This window comes from Capricornis sumatraensis, chromosome 13, assembly GCF_032405125.1.
Source record: "Capricornis sumatraensis isolate serow.1 chromosome 13, serow.2, whole genome shotgun sequence".
Classification (NCBI taxonomy): domain Eukaryota; kingdom Metazoa; phylum Chordata; class Mammalia; order Artiodactyla; family Bovidae; genus Capricornis; species Capricornis sumatraensis.
The window spans coordinates 3,502,456-3,522,884 of record NC_091081.1 but is presented as its reverse complement, the minus strand read 5'-3'; the positions used below and the strand labels follow the sequence as shown (position 1 = coordinate 3,522,884).

The 20,429-nt window shown below is 44.3% G+C and overlaps 1 protein-coding gene across 1 annotated transcript in view; it reads left to right on the top strand.

Moving 5' to 3' along the window:
- The window catches only part of IMPG1 (interphotoreceptor matrix proteoglycan 1), a 155,133-nt gene that overhangs the window by 39,042 nt on the left and 95,662 nt on the right, over positions 1-20,429 (top strand). Inside the window, exons 3-8 of the mRNA XM_068985494.1 lie at positions 5,420-5,586; positions 5,852-5,880; positions 8,581-8,632; positions 9,222-9,313; positions 11,705-11,717; positions 13,107-13,259. Of these exons, the coding sequence (XP_068841595.1) occupies positions 5,420-5,586; positions 5,852-5,880; positions 8,581-8,632; positions 9,222-9,313; positions 11,705-11,717; positions 13,107-13,259 (506 nt within the window). The remainder of the gene's footprint in view (positions 1-5,419; positions 5,587-5,851; positions 5,881-8,580; positions 8,633-9,221; positions 9,314-11,704; positions 11,718-13,106; positions 13,260-20,429) is intronic.

Genomic DNA, 20,429 nt, shown 5'->3' with positions numbered 1-20,429 from the left:
TTAAAGCCGTGTCCTCTGCAACACAGAACCATCAGGGCATTTAACAAGCCACCAGAAAGCCTTCACCTACGGGTTTCACCTCTTTGTTTTATTTCTGCCAAAGCCCAGTACTGAATTTGAATGTTGTTATTATGAAGAAGCACAAGAATGATTGCAACATCAGGGAACTAAGCAAATTGATTTATGACTTAAGATCTCACTTTTCAAAAACCGCATTACAATCCTGATCCTCCCTTCCTTCTTGGTAAGTTTGCTGATTCAGCAAAAAGGCCTGAAGCTGGGAGACCTAGAGGCACAAATTAGCAGTGGTTACCAAGACAAATGCAGAGGTGTTAACGGGATTTACAAACAGTGCAGTCACCCGGCTCCAGACTTATTGACCAAGGCAAGCTGGTTCAGTTCTAGCCTTGATGTGTCACACGTTATGACAACTGAACAGTATGTCTTCACACTAACATCTCACCAAATTCTTAAGTATTTACATCAGGATTGAAATTAATGTGGGGCATTCTTATTGACTTGGGGAAGCAGCATTAACTAACAGTTTCAAAAATACCAAGCCTTATGTTCCTTGTATGCCTCATTTTATGCAGAAGTAAAGAGATACTTGCTTTTTGACAGAAGCCACATCTGCAGAGAAATGACAGGTACTGGATCAGAGTCAGAAGGAGGACTCTAATTATAGAAAATCAAGTGCACTGTATTAATATTCTTTATTAATATAATATTTAGCCCAGCACCTCTGTGTAGCAGTTTCTCAGTAAATGCTTGTTGATGGATGCCGGAAGTCATTGGAAGTGCAAAGAAAAGACTGTGCTGCTTGTAAAGCATTCATTTTGAATGTGACGACACAGTAGTCAGCTAACGACGCTGGTAAATTTCATGTTATTTGTTAATAGATAGAAAAACAAATGCATAATATATGCATCGCACTGACCACGAACACAGCTATTGCTGCCTATTTTCATGTAGCTTCTAATCTTTTACGACATTCACAAATAGGATTCATCACAGGAATTTGCAGACTAGACTACTCATTCCTGCAACCAAATTCTTTGCTCTGAATTTTATTCATAGCTCTTTATCCTTGATTAGGTTTGGCTCTTTCATTCTTGCTTCCCTGGATGAAACAAGCCACTGTTTTCTCCCCACAGCAGTGACAGCCCATTATCTTCATGGCTGCCCCTGGGTTATATGAAATTTTACTGTTCATCAGCATAGTGTTCTTAAGTCTAACAAATTGGTTCACAAAGAAACTAGAACTAAGACCCAGCTATAAAGTGGCATTTCTCTGACAGAGTAACCCACTTATTGTTCTCATAGCTGCTTTTATAAAATTATCTTTCAAATTTAGGGGCGACAGCATCCACACTCCTCAAATCAAATGGAATATTGAGCTATTTCTTTTCCCAATCCTAAAGCAACACAAGGGAAAATGTTCTGTGCTTCCTGGTGGAATCACAGGCATGCTCATCAGAAAGCACAGACACAAGAGCCAAGGTCATTTCTGGTGGATTCCCAGGCAGGACCCTGTGCGCCCACCTAGATGACTGCCGGGGCTGCCTCCCTTCAGCGTCCTCTGTGAGTCCTTCGAGAAGCCACTCTCCCCATGTCTCCCTCTTCTCTCCCTTCCTCTGTCTTCACTCTCTCCCAGCCCCAACATTAAAAGTTAGGTAGAAGTTAGATCTTTCTTTCATGTTACTGTGTGACCCAGAGAAAGCTAAAGACAGAAGGAACCCTGGTTCTTGCTGCTCAAACTGCTGTCCACAGACAGGCAGTATCATTATCAGCTGGGAACCAGCTAGAGATGCTGGTACTCAGATTCCACAACAGACCTACTTCATAACCTGCATTTTAATGATTTGCCCAGATAATCCTGCTCTTTTGCCTGACACCTTTTCTTACACCTTGGGGACACAGAAAGCCCTTGTCCCCATGAAAACTTTTCACCAATGTTCTGAGAGAAAATTCTCCCTGAAGCACAAATGGCTGAAGCTGCTTAAAGACTTATTTCCCTAACACATTGTAGTTTCTAGAGATCAAAATGTTAGGATGTATCTAGGGGCCAGTGTCTTTTCTTTAGACTGTTTCTGAGGGACAATTTTTCTTTTTTTTTTTTTTTTGGTGACTCCCCTGATGTCATTTTTTTTGCCCTCCTGGAAGCTCAGCACAAACCAAGAGAAAGAATCCTTTTGTGATCAGAAGAACAGGGGCACCAGCCCGTGACTCACCGGGACAGTCATCCATCCTTACTGAAGGCATAGCAAATAAAAACCTTGTAAGTTGAGGTATCAAAAGATCTCAGGGGCTGGGAGGCATCTGGAATTTTCTAACCCTTTGGTATACCACTCTGCACCATCCTTCTCTGAATCGATTGGGAAGGATTGTCACAAGAATTTTGGAGAAATCAGAGCCTTGAGTCCCCAGTCTCCTCACAGTTACTTGAGATCTGACCACAGGACCTCAGCCTTTCTGCTGAATGTCTCAGCCTAGGCTGTTTGGTGATGTAGGAAGAACTCCAGGGAACACACACTTCATAGGTGGACAACTTAAACGGCTCATTCCAAGTGGTGGGAGCTGCACCCACCCCCAGCTCTATGGGTTCTGGTCACGTTGCTAATGATAAATGACCTGAGGTTCTGTTGGTCTGGAATTCTCTTTATTTCTCAAAACAGAAAGCTAAGAGAAACCCAGATGCGGACCAGATGGGGAGTGTGGGAGGGTAAATCATAGAAATAAAAGTCTCCAAACTAGGTTTCTCATATATCGTTCCTCCCCATGACTCACAAACCTTTTTCTCTGCCTGGCATTCAGAGGGTTTCTTTAGAAAGTCAGATGATGTCAACTTCTGTTCCAAAGCCTCCACTTGCTTCCCACCCCTCCAGAGGGAAAAAATCAATATATTGCAATTGCCTATGACTGAAATCATCTAACTTTTTTAAAAATGTAACTTAATCCCCTAAAATAATTTGTAAATTCAGTCCCCCCTTGCATGCCATCACTTCATGGCATGTAGATGTAAATGGGGAAAGAAATGGAAACAGTGAGAGACTTTATTTTCTTGGGCTTCAAAATCACTGCAGATGGTGAGTGCAGCCATGAAATTAAAAGACGCTTGCTCCTTGGAAGAAAAGCTATGACTAACCTAGACAGCGTATTAAAAAGCAGAGACATTACTTTGCCAACAAAGGTCCGTCTAGTCAAAGCTATGGTTTTTCCAGTAGTCATGTATGGATGTGGAAGCTGGACCATAAAGAAAGCTGAGTGCCAAAGAATTGATGCTTTTGAACTGTGGTGTTGGAGAAGACTCTTGAGAGTCCCTTGGACTGCAAAGAGATCCAGCCAGTCCATCCTAAAGGAAATCAGTCCTAAATATTCATTGGAAGGATTGATGCTAAAGCTGAAGCTCCAATACTTTGATACTTTCACATCAATATCTGATGCAAAGAGCTGACTCATTTGAAAAGACCCTGATGCTGGGAAAGATGGAAGACAGGAGAAAAAGGGGACAACAAAGATGAGATGGTTTGATGGCATCACTGATTCCATAGACATGAGTTTGAGCAAGCTCCAGGAGCTGGTGATGAACAGGGAACCTTGGTGTGCTGCAGTCCATGGGGTTGCAAAGAGTCAGACACGATTGAGTGACTGAACTGACTGACTGCATTCTTCTTCTAAAGTTTTCGTTATAAGCTTAAATAACTGGATAAGGTGTAAATTTGGTGAGCTGTAAATATTGATATTGAAAATAAAACAGAAGTTAGAGCATTCTCCCATATACAGTGGAATCTACCACAGGCTCAATACTTACCATCAAATACTCTTTACAAATGCATGAACACCTCTTCCTAACAGCAGGCAATGTCACACGGTCCTTCTGTCTCCACACACCCACATTTCCATCCCACTTCTCACTGCAGAGTCTTGTCTTAATGTGATTCATGTCATACTTGAAAGTCTGTTATGGGGTGCTTGAAGATACTCCTCAGTAACAAAATATACATAAACTGAAGTTAATTATTTTAACTTATTTGCTAAGTAAATAACTTATTTTACTTATTTTCAGAAATCTCTTCTGGATTCAGTTCTATTTATAATTATTTTTAATATAGGATTGATTAAAGTAAGTAGATGTAAATTTGACAAAAATTTTTATTTTTTGTCCTGACAGATGCATGTAAGCTCAGTTGTTTGGTTTTGGGTAACTAACGTTTATGAATACAAAGTTAGGAACAAGGCTTTGGAAAGGGCCAATTTAAATGAAGAGCCTGTAGCTTAAGCTCTCCTTACCTCTGCCCTGGAGAGGTGGGATTGCTTTGGGGCTGTTCCTTTCCTCTGTTAATTCATGTGCCATTATTTGTTATTTCTATTATGCATTGCGAACATTAGACAGAACTTAACATCAATTTTATCTCTATTCTTTTCCTTAGTTTTGCTTAACTGCTAGGAAAACGTGATACATAAAAAAGTTGACAGGAAGAGATAAGAGTTCTGTTATAGTGATATTCTTATTCTTTAAGTTCCTCTGGCATTTTAGGCGAACAATCACACCGGGATCTGCCATCATTATTTTTAATGATGTATCAGCTGTTGACTCCATTAGGACTTCTAACGCAAAGAATCAGAAACTGCCCTACTTGCAAAAACCGTGTGCTATCCGTCAACCAAGTTCCCTCCCTGTCTTAACCTCAAACACAATTATTTCAAACACCCTTTGTGTGGCAGCCCAGGGGCACCATACCACAGAAAGGTCAGGGATGGGGGAGTCGGGCAAGGATGCTGGCCAAGGGGGAGATGAGGAAGGAAAAGTCGTGTCCTGAGGGAAATTTAGGACAGCGTGAGAGGAAAGCTGAGATCTAGACACTGAGTGTTTAAATGTATGTGTGACTGTTTACCCCTTGGGAAATCTGCAGATCCAGACAGGTACCCGCGGCCCAGCAGAAGATGCCTGGGCTACAAGTCCTGTACCATCCGTGCGCCTCCCGCCACAGCCTTCTGTGTTCAGCCTCTGTGGCTCTCAGCCTTGCCCTGGCCACAGCTGACCTGCTTGCTAGTCTTTCAGTGCGCTCTCTGTTCTTCAGCCTTGAGGCTTCTTCCCAAACTGTTGAAAAGTCCCCTTGATCACGAGCACTTCTTCAGCCACCTTATTATAAATAGCAGTCACCCACACATACACATTCCTATCTCCCTTCTTTTATTTTTCTCCCTGGTGCATATATACACACCTGGGAGTATTTCTCCCAGGTATATATTTCTCCCTGCTCAATATATACTTGTTGAATGCATTAATCTCTATGGGCTATAAGCTACTGTGTCAACATCAGCCATGACAAATCTCTCCATGTTTAGGACTGTGTTTGGGTTGGGAGAAGGGCATCTTCTAAAGATGTGGCATCTTCTAAGGCACGCTGCCTTCCAGTGTGCCAGGAGGCGGTGTGGGAAGCCTACCGGATCTTTCTGGATCGCCTCCCTGAGCCGGGGGAATACCAGGACTGGGTCAGCGTCTGCCAGCAGGAGACCTTCTGCCTCTTCGACATCGGGAAAAATTTCAGCAACTCCCAGGAGCACCTGGATCTTCTGCAGCAGGTCAGTCCAAACACGGTATGTAAGTTAGTCCAAAGTAGCTCCCAGGCCTCCAGCCCTGGCCCCTTTAGAATTAGTTTCCCCAGGGTATGGATTGGTTGAAGAAATGCTTGGAAAGATCTGAGAAGGCCAATGGTAATTTCATTTCTGCAAAATAATATTGCACAGGCAGGTTGAAGTAAATTTAAAGAGAAAGAGGAATGAAAGTAGACTCTGGCTCTTCAGTTGGCGTTATCTCTTGGTAAAATGACTTTTTATCTTTCTGCAGAGAATGAAACAGAGAAACTTCCTTGAGAGGTAAGTACCCAAAATAGAGTGCGGCATGCTCTTGACTTTTGAAGGATCACATGGTGGAGTGAGACTGAGCTGTTATGCCTTTATATTATTGCAGCTGCTGAGATCTGAGTAGGTAATTCTGACAGACAATTTGTGCATGTATTTTGCTGAAGATAAACGAGTATATAAAAGGGAGATGGATAGACCTTATAGACTGAGATAGATATTTGCACTACATTTGCAGATAAAAATGAATGCTAACCAGGTGACAATTACCTAATATGCTTTTTTTTTACTTATAAGACATAGAGCAATTAAAATAGTTGTTTTTAGAAGTGTTGAAAAATGTTAGTTACATCGGAAACATATTTAATGCAATCAGAGAGCAACCTGAATTTTGAACTCTCATTTGGTATTCTATAAAGTGTTAGTATTTCTCAAACTAAATTACTGAAGCACTGAGCTATGCCTTCAACAAGAACTGAATATCAAATAAGAAAATCAAAATGCAAAAAAAAAAAAAAAGCAAAGGAAAAGTATATTCGATAAAATGATTTAAAAAGAGAGATGCTGTTGCCAAACTCTAAACTCACAAATCACACACATTATATAACATTTAGAAATCTAAATCTGAAGATAATAATGCTGCAGAGAGACACAAATTGGGCTATAGGAATTACTGACAATGCTTTTCACATTTGCTCCTTCATTTCTGCTCCCTTTGCCACCACCTGGTCCAGGACCTTTTTTATTTACACGGTGAAAAAAGTCAAATCTGGTCTCCCTAACAGGTTTTCCTGCCTCTAACCTCTTCCCCTGCTTACCTTGCATAACTTCCGCTGGATTTATATGTCTGAGATAGGCCCTTTTTGGCACTGAACTTTGTTCAATGGCTTCTGAAAATATTCCCGCATCTTCCTCTGGCCCTTGGGATTTTCCCCTCCCCACCCATCTCCACCTGCTCTGTGCCAACGGCTGAGCGGGAATGATTGCCTCGCTCGCCTCCCCTGGCCTCTGACTTCTGGGAAGGACCAGACAGTGGGGGTCAGGAGTGCGTCACCTCCTGCACCTCCCGCCTGCAAAGTCTTCCAGACGGTTGGCCTCCTTCAGCCTCCACTCCGCCCCTGTCAGGCAGCCGTCTCTTCCCACAGAGCCTTCTGGGCCTCTGGTTGGCATCACTGCTCCATCTCCTCACCCCTTCTGGATGACGGGAGTTTTCGGCCCCTCGCTGTTACCAGCTGTGTGTTCTGCACTCACCCTTGTGGTTGCTCTCACACTTGTCCCATGACTTAGCAAGGCCTTTGTTAAAATTTGCTCAGATTACACTCTGAGTGAGCCATCTGTTCCCTGTTAGGACCTCCACTGAGGAAGAGGCCAAACTAATTAATCAAAGCTTTCACCCCCTGACCTTTCTAGCCTTTTCTCCACAAACTGTGACCCTACCTCGGTCACCATGACACTTCCCCACCGCGTCCAGCCCACACCCTGCTCATCCTGGGCTCTGGCTGCGGCCTTCCTCTCTGTCTGGAGAACCTGCCTTCTCCTCTCCACACATCCAAATCCTGCTCTCCTTTCAAGCCCCCTGGAGAGTCCCACCTCTCCATGACCCTACAACAGAGGACCTCGCCCTTACTTCTGGTGTGCTGTCAGCATGAGCTGCTGTTTGGATCAAACAGTCCATCATGGCTATGTTGTACAAACTCAGACACCATCCTCTGAGACCTGATAGCTTACAGTAAGAAATCACTCAGTGCGCTTCAATAGATATCACTGCTGCTGCTGCTGCTGCTGCTGCTGCTGCTAAGTCGCTTCAGTCATGTCCGATTCTGTGCGACCCCATAGACAGCAGCCCACCAGGCTCCCCAGTCCCTGGGATTCTCCAGGCAAGAACACTGGAGTGGGTTGCCATTTCCTTCTCCAATGCATGAAAGTGAAAAGGGAAAGTGAAGTCGCTCAGTCCTGTCCGACCCTCAGAGACCCCATGGACTGCAGCCTACCAGGTTCCTCCATCCATGGGATTTTCCAGGCAGGTGCACTACTCCTTTCTAAATAAACCTGGCTAGAATGGGCCAACATTATATCCAGACAGCCCCATAACCATGACCTTGGATTTGCCCTTGGATATCATCCACACTGACAGTCCCTGGTGCTGCAAGCCTACACACAAGTCCCCAGCAGGTCACCATGGTGGGCAATGATTATGTCCAGAATAGGGCTTTAATATACCTGCATTATCCAAAAATCTATCTCTCTCTCATTATCGTAACCACAAGAGTTACTTTATCAGATAAACTTAATGACTCTCTGAGTTTGCTGGTTTGAGGGTCTGAGATTTTAGCAAGATTGTTTCAGTCACAGTTCATGTGACCAGTTGTCTTTGATGTCAAGGACACGGTTGGAGCATAGTAGGACTATAAAGTATCAAGCCCCTTAAACCTTTGTCTACCATGAAAATGCTCCCCAGGACTACAAAAAGCCAAGGTGCTTAGGAAAAACCCTGGAGTCAAAAATAATTTTTTTGAAAGTTGTTTGAATTTTTCTTCAATGAAAATATATTTCAAGATTACTTTTGTGATTAAAAGAATAGGTAAATCTAGTTTTAAAGTATACTTTCTCTCTAATTTTCAGGTCTAAATACAAGAAAATGTGTTAAATGTGTTTCCTCTGTTGTCACCAAGCTCCTTTTCACCGCCTGTTTTTTATTTTCTATTGTGCTAATAGAAAAGATGAAGTAGTCACAACAGAGACCTTAGGAGAGCTTGGTCAAACCCCTGTGTCTTCAACAGGTAAGCTTAGATGTCCTCATTTCATCTGCTTCTGAACCTTAATACACATCTTCCTGAAAGCATGTTATTTGAAAAGCAATCCTTAATTGAAGTTAACACAGTGTATAATCCACTGCTTCAAAACTGACTGTATTTCTAACTTTATAATTTAAACTCATAGCATGAATCTTAGAAAATATAGGAAAGAATAAATGGAAAACCAAATCACCCATTATCCTACCACTTGGAGGCAATCATTAGCAATATTTTCCAACAAACAAATTCAAGATAAGATATCTTTGTGTCCTTAATATAGTCACAAAAAGAAAAATTCACCCGATCTCATTTGGCAAAAATCACTTAACTGACATATCTAGGGGAGCACCAAGCTTGGGTCCTGGAAAGGATTAATGAGAAATTTAAGCGGGATCAAGAGTATGAGTTATATTTTGCCCAAGAACATATTTATGTGATCTTGAAAGAAAACGAGTTCTGATATCTGTAATTTCCAGAGTGACAGGAAAAGCATGTGACATCGTGACCTTGTTCTACTTTAAACTCTAACGTCTCATTGTTGTTCTTTTTAAAATTCCGCAGACGTGGCCAGTGTCTCACCCAGGCCCTTGCCTCTCCCTACCGATGACACACTGCTCAACGAAATCCTCAACTACACCCTCCCGGACACCAAAGTGCCTACGAGAGTAAGAAGTTCTCAGACTCAGTCTAGCTCTTCGCATGTCTGTTTGGTTTTATTAGTAAAACAGGGATGGGCTGGCCATTTGCTGTCATTAGTGCTACCCCCTTCTAATTATTAAAGCTTACTAGAATGGGCCAACATTATATACAGACAGCCCTTTAAACATGACCTTGACTAACAGGATTTTCACTTAGCATTACAGTGAATAAATGATGGTTGAATGAATGAATGAATGAATGCGTCTCTCAACTCATCCACAAAGTCCTTTCCCTACCAAAGTGTAATCCCACCCTGACAGCAAGGACAGAGGCTTTTTTCTCAGTTATGTCCAGCTCAAATAGTCCAGAAAAATATCCAAATGACTGAAATCCTGCCTGTCAAGCTGGGGAAAAATAAAAGCAGTGTTTTCTGGCAAAAAGCAATGCTGGTCACCACCCTGTTGGAGTGAAAAGGCATTCAGGATGAGAGGATTGTTAGGGAATTGAATGTTGGTTATCACTAAAGGGGGACTTTTTAATTGACTACCTGATTTGGGCTTCTCAAATGGCTCCGTGGTTAAAGAATTCATCTGCAACGCAGGAGATGCAGGAAACACAGGTTCAGTTCCTGGGTCAGGAAGGCCCCCTGGAGGAGGGCATGGCAACCCACTCCAGTATTCTTGCCTGGAGAATCCCATGGACAGAGGAGCCCGGCGGGCTATGGTCCATGGGGTCGCAAAGTGTCAGACACAACAGAGGTGACTGAGCATGCAGGCACAGTCGATTTACATTGTTGTACTGATTTCAGGTGTACAACGTAGTGGTTCAATATTTTTATACACTCCATTTAAAGTTATTACAAAATAATGGCTATATTCCCTGGGCTGTATGATAAATCCTCGTTACTTATTTATTTGGTACATAGCAGTTTGCATCTCCTAATCCAAAGGAGGAGGAGGAGGGCAGGGCAGCCCACTCCAGTATTCTTGCCTGGAGAATCCCATGGACAGAGAAGCTTGGTGGACTACAGTCCATGGGGTCACAATCAGTCAGACATGACTGAGCAACTAAGCAACAACAATCAAAAGGAGGATATTTTCAACCCCTCCAAAAGCCTTGGGCCCAGACAGTGCAGAAGCAGGCAAATATCACTCCCTTTGTCCCAGTGGTGGAGTTGCGGAAGCACCAGGCAGGCAGCAGACCCAGAAGAAGGCAGTAATATAAGGCCCTTGTGCCCGCATGCTCAGTCGTGTCCAACTCTTTGTTGACCCCATGGACTATAGCCCACCAGGCTCTTCTGTACATGGGATTTTCCAGACAAGAATACTGGAGTGGGTCGCCATTTCCTACTCCAGGGGATCTTCCCAACCCAAGGATCAAACACGCATCTCTGGAGTCTCCAACATTTTCAGGCAGATTCTTTACCCCTGGGCCATCTGGGAAGCCTCAGTAATGTAAGGTGGTTGCTGTTCAGTCACTCACTTGTGTCCAACTCTTCGTGGTCTTCAGGCTTCTCTGTCCCTCACTATCTCCTGGAGTTTGCTCAAACTCATGTCCATTGAGTCAGCGATGCCAACCAACCATCTCGCCATCTGCCATGTCCTTCTCCTCCTGTCTTCAATCTTTCCCAGAATCAGGGTCTTTTCCAATGAGTTAGCTCTTCACATCAGCTGGCCAAAATATTGGAGCTTCAGCTTCAGCATCAGTCTTTCTGATGAATATTCAGGACTGATTTCCTTTAGGATTGACTGGTTGGATTTCCTTGCAGTCCAAGGGACTCTCAAGAGTTTTCTCCAACACCACAGTTCATAAGCACCAATTCTTCTACAGCCTTCTTTATGGTCCAACTCTCACATCCATACATGACTACTTGAAAAACCATAGCTTTGACTATATGGAATTTTGTTGGAAAAGTGATGTCTCTACTTTTTACTATGCTCTCTAGGTTGGTCATAGCTTTCTTCCAAGGCACAAGTATCTTTTAATTTCATGGCTGCAGTCACCATCTGCAGTGATTTTGGAGCCCAAGAAAATAAAGTCTCTCACTGTTTCCACTTTTCCTCCATCTGTTTGCCATGAAGTGATGGGACTGGATGCCATGATCTTCGTTTTTTGAAAGTTAAATTTTAAGCCAACTTTTTCACTCTCCTCTTTCACCTTCATCAAGAGGTTCTTTAGTTTCTCCTCACTTTCTGCCATTAGAGTGGTATTATCTGCATATCTAAGGTTATTGATATTTCTCCCAGCAATCTTGATTCCAGCTTGAGCTTCATCCAGCCTGGCATTTCGCATGATGTACTCTGCATATGGGCTTTCCCAATAGCTCAACTGGTAAAGAATCTGCCTGCAATGCAGGAAACCCCAGTTCGATCCCTGGGTTGGGAAGGTCCCCTGAAAAGGGAAAGGCTACCCACCCCAGTATTCTGGCCTGGAGAATTCCATGGACTGTATAATCCATGAGGTCACAAAGAGTCGGACATGACTGAGCAACTTTCACTTTCACTCTGCATATAAGGTAAATAAGCAGATGACATAAGTAATCTAAGGAAAGGGCCCCAAAGCAGAAGCTGGATTTAATCCTTATGCTGCCACTGTGATAGGTCTACCATTCTCTGTGGTCTGTGAGGCTTCTCTGGCCCTTTCTTTTTCCTCTGACCCTCCCTCCAAAGCACAGGTCAAAGCCAGGAGGTGAGGACAGGAAGTTCAGTCTCATCAGTTCCACACGGAAACTCAGAGATGAGAACCCTGCAGGCCATTCTCTCTGGATTTTAGGCTGGATGACTGTAGACCTGATGGAACTATTGCCATGAACAACAAATTTCAATGCTCTGTTTTTCTAAGAAATACTGGTTTACCAACAGTGAAATCTGCCACTGGAAAAAAATTAACGAGATTAAGCATTTTCACTACAAAATTTCTGACAACTCCAGTTTGCCTTCTCTTTTCTCACATTACCGGTGTTCCATCTCCTTCAGAGTCTGATATAGGTCCCTCCTTCTGCAGTAAATATGCTCCGAAGATTTTATTTCACATTCATCACATCCTCCTCTTAACATCCTTTTTCCCACCTACATCTAGTTTTTTCATTCAGCGAACACTGGGCTATACATAAAGATACTAAGATGAGCAAGACTTAGTCCCTGCCTTCGAGGAGTTTATAGTGCACATAAGGACAAAAAATAAGTACTGTGGCTGAAGATGAAATCAATAAGCCAAGACAGGTTACTGAGGATGTGACCTGCCTCGTCATATAAATTCCCTAAGAGTTTTGTACAGAAATGGTCTCATGTTTTTTGCTGTGGGGGACTCAGTGAAGTGTGAGAATCACACTGGATTGAAGGGAGTTATCTGTGGGATGACAAGATTACCATTAAACAAAACCTCTATCTGATATATCAAAGGTATCAAATAAGTGATTCAGATGTTATTCACCAGTACAGAGGTCCAGAGAAGGTAAAGATTTCCACCCTAGATGATAGAGGAGATATTATTTTAAATGAACCAGAGGACATAAAAAGTAAACAAGTGTGTGTGTGTATGTTTATAAATGCTTCCGCAAGAGCATACAGTCATAAAATGGCAATGTTCTTGAAGACTCTACATAATTAACTCATTAGAGCTCTGATACTTTGTCTCTCAGTGAAATTCAGAGGCCAATTCTAGTTAATAGGACTTACTCTATAAGCACTTCATGCTTCATAGCCCGCTTCTTGAGACAATAGCAATGCATACATATTGTATGATGTAACTGTTTGCTGATGTTTCACAGTAATAGAATCACTTCTCTTTTTTCTAACTCTAACACAGGAAAGAAAAATAGAATTCACCGATGCTGCTGAGGATGCACTGGAGCAAAAAGTAGAGCTAAGCATCTCTCTGGCAAACCAGAAGTTCAAGCCAGAGCTGGATAACTCCCGGTCTCCGTATTACCAGGAGGTCGCAGCCAAGTCTCAGCTTCAGGTGAGCAAACCCACCCCACACAACCAGAGCCCAAGGTGCAACTTAGATCTGGGAGCCACCTGCACATAAATCCCCTCGACTCTTCTTCTGGTGATCAAGCATTCCTTTTACTCTTCTTTATTTATTTTACTTTTTGACTGCTTTCACCCATTCCTGCTTCCCTCCACCCATCTCTGCCTCTGACAGTCACCAGTGTGTTTTTTGTATCCATGAGCCTGGTGTGGGTTTTTGTTTTGTTTTGTTTTAAGTTCCACATATGCGTGGATTCATTCAGTATTTGTCTTTCTCTAATTTATGTCACTTAGCATAATGCCTTCAAGATCCATCCACGTTGTTGGAAATGTCAAGGTTTCATTTTTTTCATAGCTGAATAATATTCTATTGTGGGTGATATATTCCATCTTCTTTATCCATTTATACATTGGTGGCACTCAGGCTATAGCCATATCTTGGTCATCGTAAATAATACCTCAATGAATGTGAAGGTGAATATATCTTTTCAAATTAGTCTCTTCATTTTCTTCAGATAAACCCCAGAATTGGAATGAAGTGGAATTTTTAGATCATAGGATAGTTCAATTTTTTTTCTGATGAATCTCCATGCTGCTTCCATAGTGGCTGCACCATTTACATTCCCACCAACAGGGCACAAAGGTTCCCTTTTCTCCTCATCCTCTCCAACACTTATTTTGAAAAGGCATTTTCCATGGGTGATAAGTGGAAGAAGTGATACGAACCCCATCGAGATGCTATCCCAAGATGTCTCTTCTATCTCTGACCATCATCATAGCTGCCTGTTTCTGATTAAATTAAAAGCTCTTCAAACGTCAGTGCTAAACTTGGCATCTACGTGCCATGATAAGACTCCTGCCTTCCTTTCCAGCCTCCTCTTAACACCAGTTTCTCACCATCCCCGTCTTCAGACTCCACAAAAATGAAACTGCTTGCAAATCTTTTATCACCATTAGTCTTTACACGCACTGCCTCCTCTCTCTGGAATGCCGTCCCTGAGTTGCACTGTGCAGACTTCATCATGAAGTGTTCTCCCTACCCATCCCGGGCTTAGGGCCTCTTCTCTGGGCTAACACCCAGGGCTCCCTGTCGTCACAGCACTGATCACCCTATCTTGAGATTGCTTGCTTACACATCTGTGGGTTTCATGGTCTCCACTCCTCTCCGCTTCCCAGACCCCCTCACCACCACCAGGGCATAAGCTTCCCCTTGAGGTCAGGAACTGCTTCTTTCATCTCTGCCGCTTACCTCCTAATACAGAGCTTTGCAGGCAGTTAACTACTCAGTAATTGTCTGCAGAAATGCAACTGAAGATAGAAGCATCTGTGAGATTAGGTAACCATGAATTACATTTCTGAACAGCCTGGGTGCCCAAGCATCTTACTCAACATAGTCAGGGAACCACCAGTACCAGCTTCTCATACTTGGAGAATTCAATGTGCCCCTCCTCTCAGCTGGAGAGGAGATAAATACCGAAATACATTCTTAGCCTCCGATCTCTTCCTGCATCAGCATTCAGTCAACAAAATGGTTAAGAATCCTTTCCACAGATTTCAAAGGGAAAGCATCAGTGAGTTTATGGACCAGAGAAGGACTGAGGCATGGATCAGTAGATAGCATGAATTAAAGAATAGTCCGTGAACTTTGCCATTTGCTGTTTGAAATATTCTTTTCAGCAAATCCTCAGGAGAGTCAGAATGTTTTAAAATTGGATAATTGGCCATTGACTATCTTCATCGACCTGTTGTTAATTCTCTAAGCACCTAAACCCACCTGACGTAGAATAATGCAGATAAATTATAGTTTTTTCAAATCTTAGTTTTAATTTTTGTTTCTGCCCACAAGGTAGTCATGAGAATTTGGGGATCTTCCCTGAACTTGGATCCCTCATTTAGAAACTAAAGATGACCTTGAAGTCCCTTTCCAAGTATAAAATGTTCTGCATCAAAATAGTAGCATTGTTCTTAGTATTTTATATATATATAGACGCATTTCATTTTTCACATGATTCTATACTTAAAGTAAAATCATTTCTCTTTTTGACAAGTGGGGATACTGAGGTGCAGGAGGATTAATTAATTCACCCAACTGACAGAGTCAAGTTTCAGACCCAGACCGCCTGACTCCAGAACCCCTGCTCTTAACCATTATGCTATACTCTCTATTTTTCCCAAATAACTAAGCATGGGAGAGGATTTTTGCATCATCAGCAAATGCACATGCCTCTTCTAGTCTCTGAAAAATCTGTCCGCCAAAGAAGAGTATGTCTTGCTGAGTCTTGTCCCAAAGACCATCACACCAGTGCTCTGGTTCCACTTCCACAGTCGGGGGACCACTTCTGCTCAGCGCTTCTGTTTCCCTTCCAGGCGCCCCAGCAGTTCGACCTCCCAGCAGCTACCCTGAGAGAAACAGCCAGCCCCACCGCAGCCCAGCACTCGCATTAGCGCAGCCATCCAGGCCTAATCAGGAATTAATGGCCAGTCCCCGGCAGTAATTTAATTTCCACAATAAACTTAATGGCCAGTTTAATACAAATGTCAGAAGGATTGCTTAGTTGTTGTCTGCAGGCTTTCTCTCATGCAAACATTCGGGAGAACTCCACACGGCTGCCTTTTTACAGCCCCGTTAACACACATCCCAGCAGAATCAGGAAGGCCCCTGTGCATTTCATATTATTAATAAGGTTAACTGGGCACTTAATTAGCAATTTAGTGGTTAGCGCTCCATGATCAGAAGGTCCCCAGAAGATAATTTAGCAGAATTAACTCAAGGCCTTTGTCATCGTTTCCCTGGATGCCTTCTGCACCCTCCTAAGCAACGTTGATTCTTAATCCATTACAGCCAGGTTCACAAAGAGGACACAGACACGAGCAATCAATCCTGTCGCCCAGAGCCAGGGCTGTGGGGCTGCTCTCCCCACGAGGCTCCCTGCTGCCCACGTTGCAGCCGGGGCTTCTCCAGAAACGATCCTGTATGTGATACATTGTTTTCAGATGTGTAATAGCATCCCTGGTATCCCGAACCAGAAAGAGGGATGAGTCAGGGTCCGAGCCTTTAGCTACAGAATCTATAGCTCACACTTAAAGCTTCCCTGGACTGTAGCCTACCAGGCTCCTCCGTCCATGGGATTTCCCAGGCAAGCATACTGGAGTGGGTTGCCATTCCCTTCTCCAAGGGATCTTCCCAACCCAGGGATCGAACTCGAGTCTCCTGAGTTGCAGCCAGATTCTTTACCATCTGAGCCACCAGGCTGTCACTGGACTGGCATGACAATTGCTTTGTGGCCCCAAAGCCATTTGATGTAGGGTTTTTGTCACCGAGCTTTCCCACCTGCCCCCAAATAAAGACAGGCTCTTCAAAACCTTGCTCACCTCTGTCAAGCTCATGGTGAGGCACATGAGTGGAGGCACGGAAACTTATTCCCCAGTCCCTCTGCCCTCGACCTCTATGGGGACTGTCATCCTGTCCTTCCTACCCCCATGGTGGTGGTTTAGTCACCAAGTCATGTCCAACTCTTGTGACCCCGTGGACTGTATCCCGCCAGGCTCCTCTGTCCGTGGGATTCTCCAGGCAAGAATACTGGAGTGGGTTGCCATTTCCTCCTCCATCCTCCCCGCCTAAGTCTGTCTAAAACAACTGACTGAAGGCTTGCCCTGCCCTCCCCAGACTCTGTGCTATGTGGGCACTGAGGAAATCACTGGAAATTGGGCATTTAAGGTGCTAGGAATCCAGTAGAAGAGGCAGAGATTAAGTAAATAAATAATATAGCATCACCGACTCTCTTCCCAGGTGGCGCTAGTAGTAAAGAAGCCGCCTGCCAAAGCAGGTAGACGTATGAGACGCAGGCTTGAACCCCAGGTCGGAAAATCCCCTGGAGGAAGGCAAGGCAACCCACTCCAGTATTCTTGCCTGGAGAATCCCATGGACAGAGGAGCCTGGAGGGCTCGGGGCCATGGTGTTGCAAAGAGTCGGACACAACTGAAGTGATTTAGCACACACACACACAGCAACCTTACACTATATGTATTGTTACCCTATGCCAGGTAAGAAGACAAAGATTCAGAGAGATTAAGCAATAAACTCAAGAGCTTGCAGCTAGAAAGTAGCAGAACCAAGGTTTAAACTCAGGTGTACACAGCTATCTCCTCCTCACCCAAAAGCTGAGCTACCTTCATCACTGCAGTTATTACACACTCGGGGTGGGGGGCTGGGGAGGGACTATTTATAACACTGGTACAATAAAATATAATTTAGATGGTAAATCAGTCTGCTGGAAAAAAGAAAATCCACGATGCACTCCAAAGCCCAGTGTGAGTGACTTGGGGTTATCTGTGCATGACTGCTCTAGTCCTTGGTGTAGATAGCATAGCATCAGCGGTAATTTTAGATACTGTGACGATGCAGGCATGAGGATGAGTTTAGAGAATGAGAAGATGCACGCAACTCGATTAAGCAAAATTTGCTGAGTCCCTACTATACGGGTGGTAGACTGGGAGGGAGGGAGAGAGATAAAGTAGAATAAATTTGACCTAAGCCCGGAGTCCAAGAAGCATAGTCGCAGTGAGGGAGGCCTCATGCCCCTCATGGACTATCTTGTGGGATATATGGCAATAAGTTCCAGAACAGTAGGGAGAAGAGAAAATGGAGCCTGACTTTGGGGAGTTACAAATGCTTTTCATTAGAGAAGATGTTTGAGCTGCCTTTGAATTATTAGGGGTGGGGAGGACAGTCAGTGAGCAGAAGGTAGGTGTTGCCTCTTAGACCACAGGGAAGAACAGTCACAGAAGTCGGGAAGAAGCACAGGTTGTGTTTAGGGAGACACAGGGGTTAGTTTAGTGTGACTTGCTGCTGCTGCTGCTGCTAAGTCACTTCAGTCGTGTCCGACTCTGTGTGACCCCATAGACAGCAGCCCACCAGGCTCCCCCGTCCCTGGGATTCTCCAGGCAAGAACACTGGAGTGGGTTGCCTTTTCCTTCTCCAATGCATGAAAGTGAAAAGTCAAAATGAAGTCGCTCAGTCGTATCCGATCCTTAGCCACCCCATGGACTGCAGCCCACCAGACTCCTCTGTCCATGGGATTTTCCAGGCAAGAGTACTGACTTAAGGACAGGATATTTGCCAAGGGAGTAAGGATGGCAGGAAGAGCAATGGAAAGGTACTTGGGGGTGGACAGGGTAAATTGTGGAGGGTCGTAAATGCCATTCTTACCCCCAAAACTCTTCCTTTCCCCTACACATCATCCAGAAAAACCATTTCAGCAGACAGGGAGGGTGTGCCTGCCATGGGAATAAGGAGAACTTGGTGGCATCGAAAGGCGTGGGGGATTTGGACCCGCATGTGTCGGTGACTGCATGGGAGGAGCGTAGAGGGAAGGTGTGCAGGGGCTGCTGGGCTCTCTGGATGGAAGCTGATGAGTATCCATGACCCTGACTGATACAGGGCGCCTGGGGGAGGCAGGCAGATCGGGAAGGATGAGACTGACTCTGGTTCAGCCTTATTTAGTTAGTGGCAAAGTTGGGATCTGCAAGTGAAGGACTCGAAGCTGTTTCTTAGGTGACCATATAAGCCGTGGGAGCAAACCAGATCTCCCATGAGAGGTAGAGGGGAGTGGGCACAGGGGATGGCAGACAGGGCAGGTCCTGCTCACCTCTCCAGACTTCCTTTGGCCCTCCTCTCCCTCCCACGCCTCGCTACAAACTGTTATTACTTCCTCGTGGTCTCTGTTGCCTCCCTGCTTTCCAACTAGTGAGCTGCCCAGGGCACATCTCCATGGTGATGCGTCCCAAGAGCCTAACACAAAGCCCAGGGTGAACTTCCTGCCTAAATGGAAACATGAGTGCAACGCGAGGCTGAGGATGCGGACCTGCAGAATCCTTGCAGTTAAAGGAGCGGGTGAAGCCAGAAATATTAATAGGATGGAGCAAAGGCGACTGAGAAAGTGGCCAGAGGAATGGAAAAAGACCCCGAGAAAAGCAGGACTCAGTGAAGAAGGGATGGAGAATGCGGTGCTGAGTTTGGCGAGGACCATCTCATGGCACCCCACTCCAGTACTCTTGCCTGGAAAATCCCATGGACGGAGGAGTCTGGTGGGCTGCAGTCCATGGGGTCGCTAAGAGTTGGACACGACTGAGCGACTTCATTTTGACTTTTCACTTTCATGCATTGGAGAAGGAAAAGGCAACCCACTCCAGTGTTCTTGCCTGGAGAATCCCAGGGACGGGGGAGCCTGGTGGGCTGCCGTCTATGGGGTCACACAGAGTCAGACACGACTGAAGCAACTTAGCAGCAGCAGCATCCCTCCTGGGGGAACCCAGAGACAGAAGAAGGCTGCCGTGGGTCAGGGAGTCATTGAGTACTGCAATTGTACAACATTCTGATCATATGCCTCATTAGCAAGGTCAAATCAAGAAAATGTAAAGTCCGTGTAAATCTAAGAGCGAATCTAATAAGATTAGAAGCTGCTGCTACCGTTTTTCTACTCATTCTTTTTTTAGTCAATTGAAGTATAGTTGCTATACAATATTATTTGTTACAGGTGTACAGTATAGTGATTCATAATTTTTAAAGGTTCCATCCCATTTATCATTATTATAAAACATTGGCTATATTCCCTGCATTGTACAGTGTATCCTTGTAACTTATGTTATAGACGGTATTTTATACTTAACCCCATCCTCCTCTCTTGCCCCTCCTCCTTTCTTCTCCCCACTGGTAATCTCGAGTCTGCTGTCTCTAGCTGTCTGTGTCTTTTTTGTTATATTCACTAATCTACTATAGGCCTCTACCATTTTATTTAGGTACAGCAGCCAGTCTGACTTTAATAATCCTTTAAGCATCACAGAATCTTCCGAATCATGTGATACAGTGGACTTGAGTTGCAGCAAACCCCAGGAGATGGTGACAGACGGGGAGGCCTGGCCTGATGCAGTTCATGGGGTCACAGAGGGTCAGACACAACTTGGTGACTGAACAACACCGACAATAATGTGTGTGTTAGTTGCTCAGTCACGTCTGACTCTGCAGCCTCATGAACTGCAGCCCACCAGGCTCCTCTGTCCATGGAACTCTCCAGGCAAGAATATTGGAGCGGGTTGCCATTCCCTTCTCCCACACTGTGGGTAGGCTCTTTACCATCTGAGCCACCAGGGAGACCAAGTG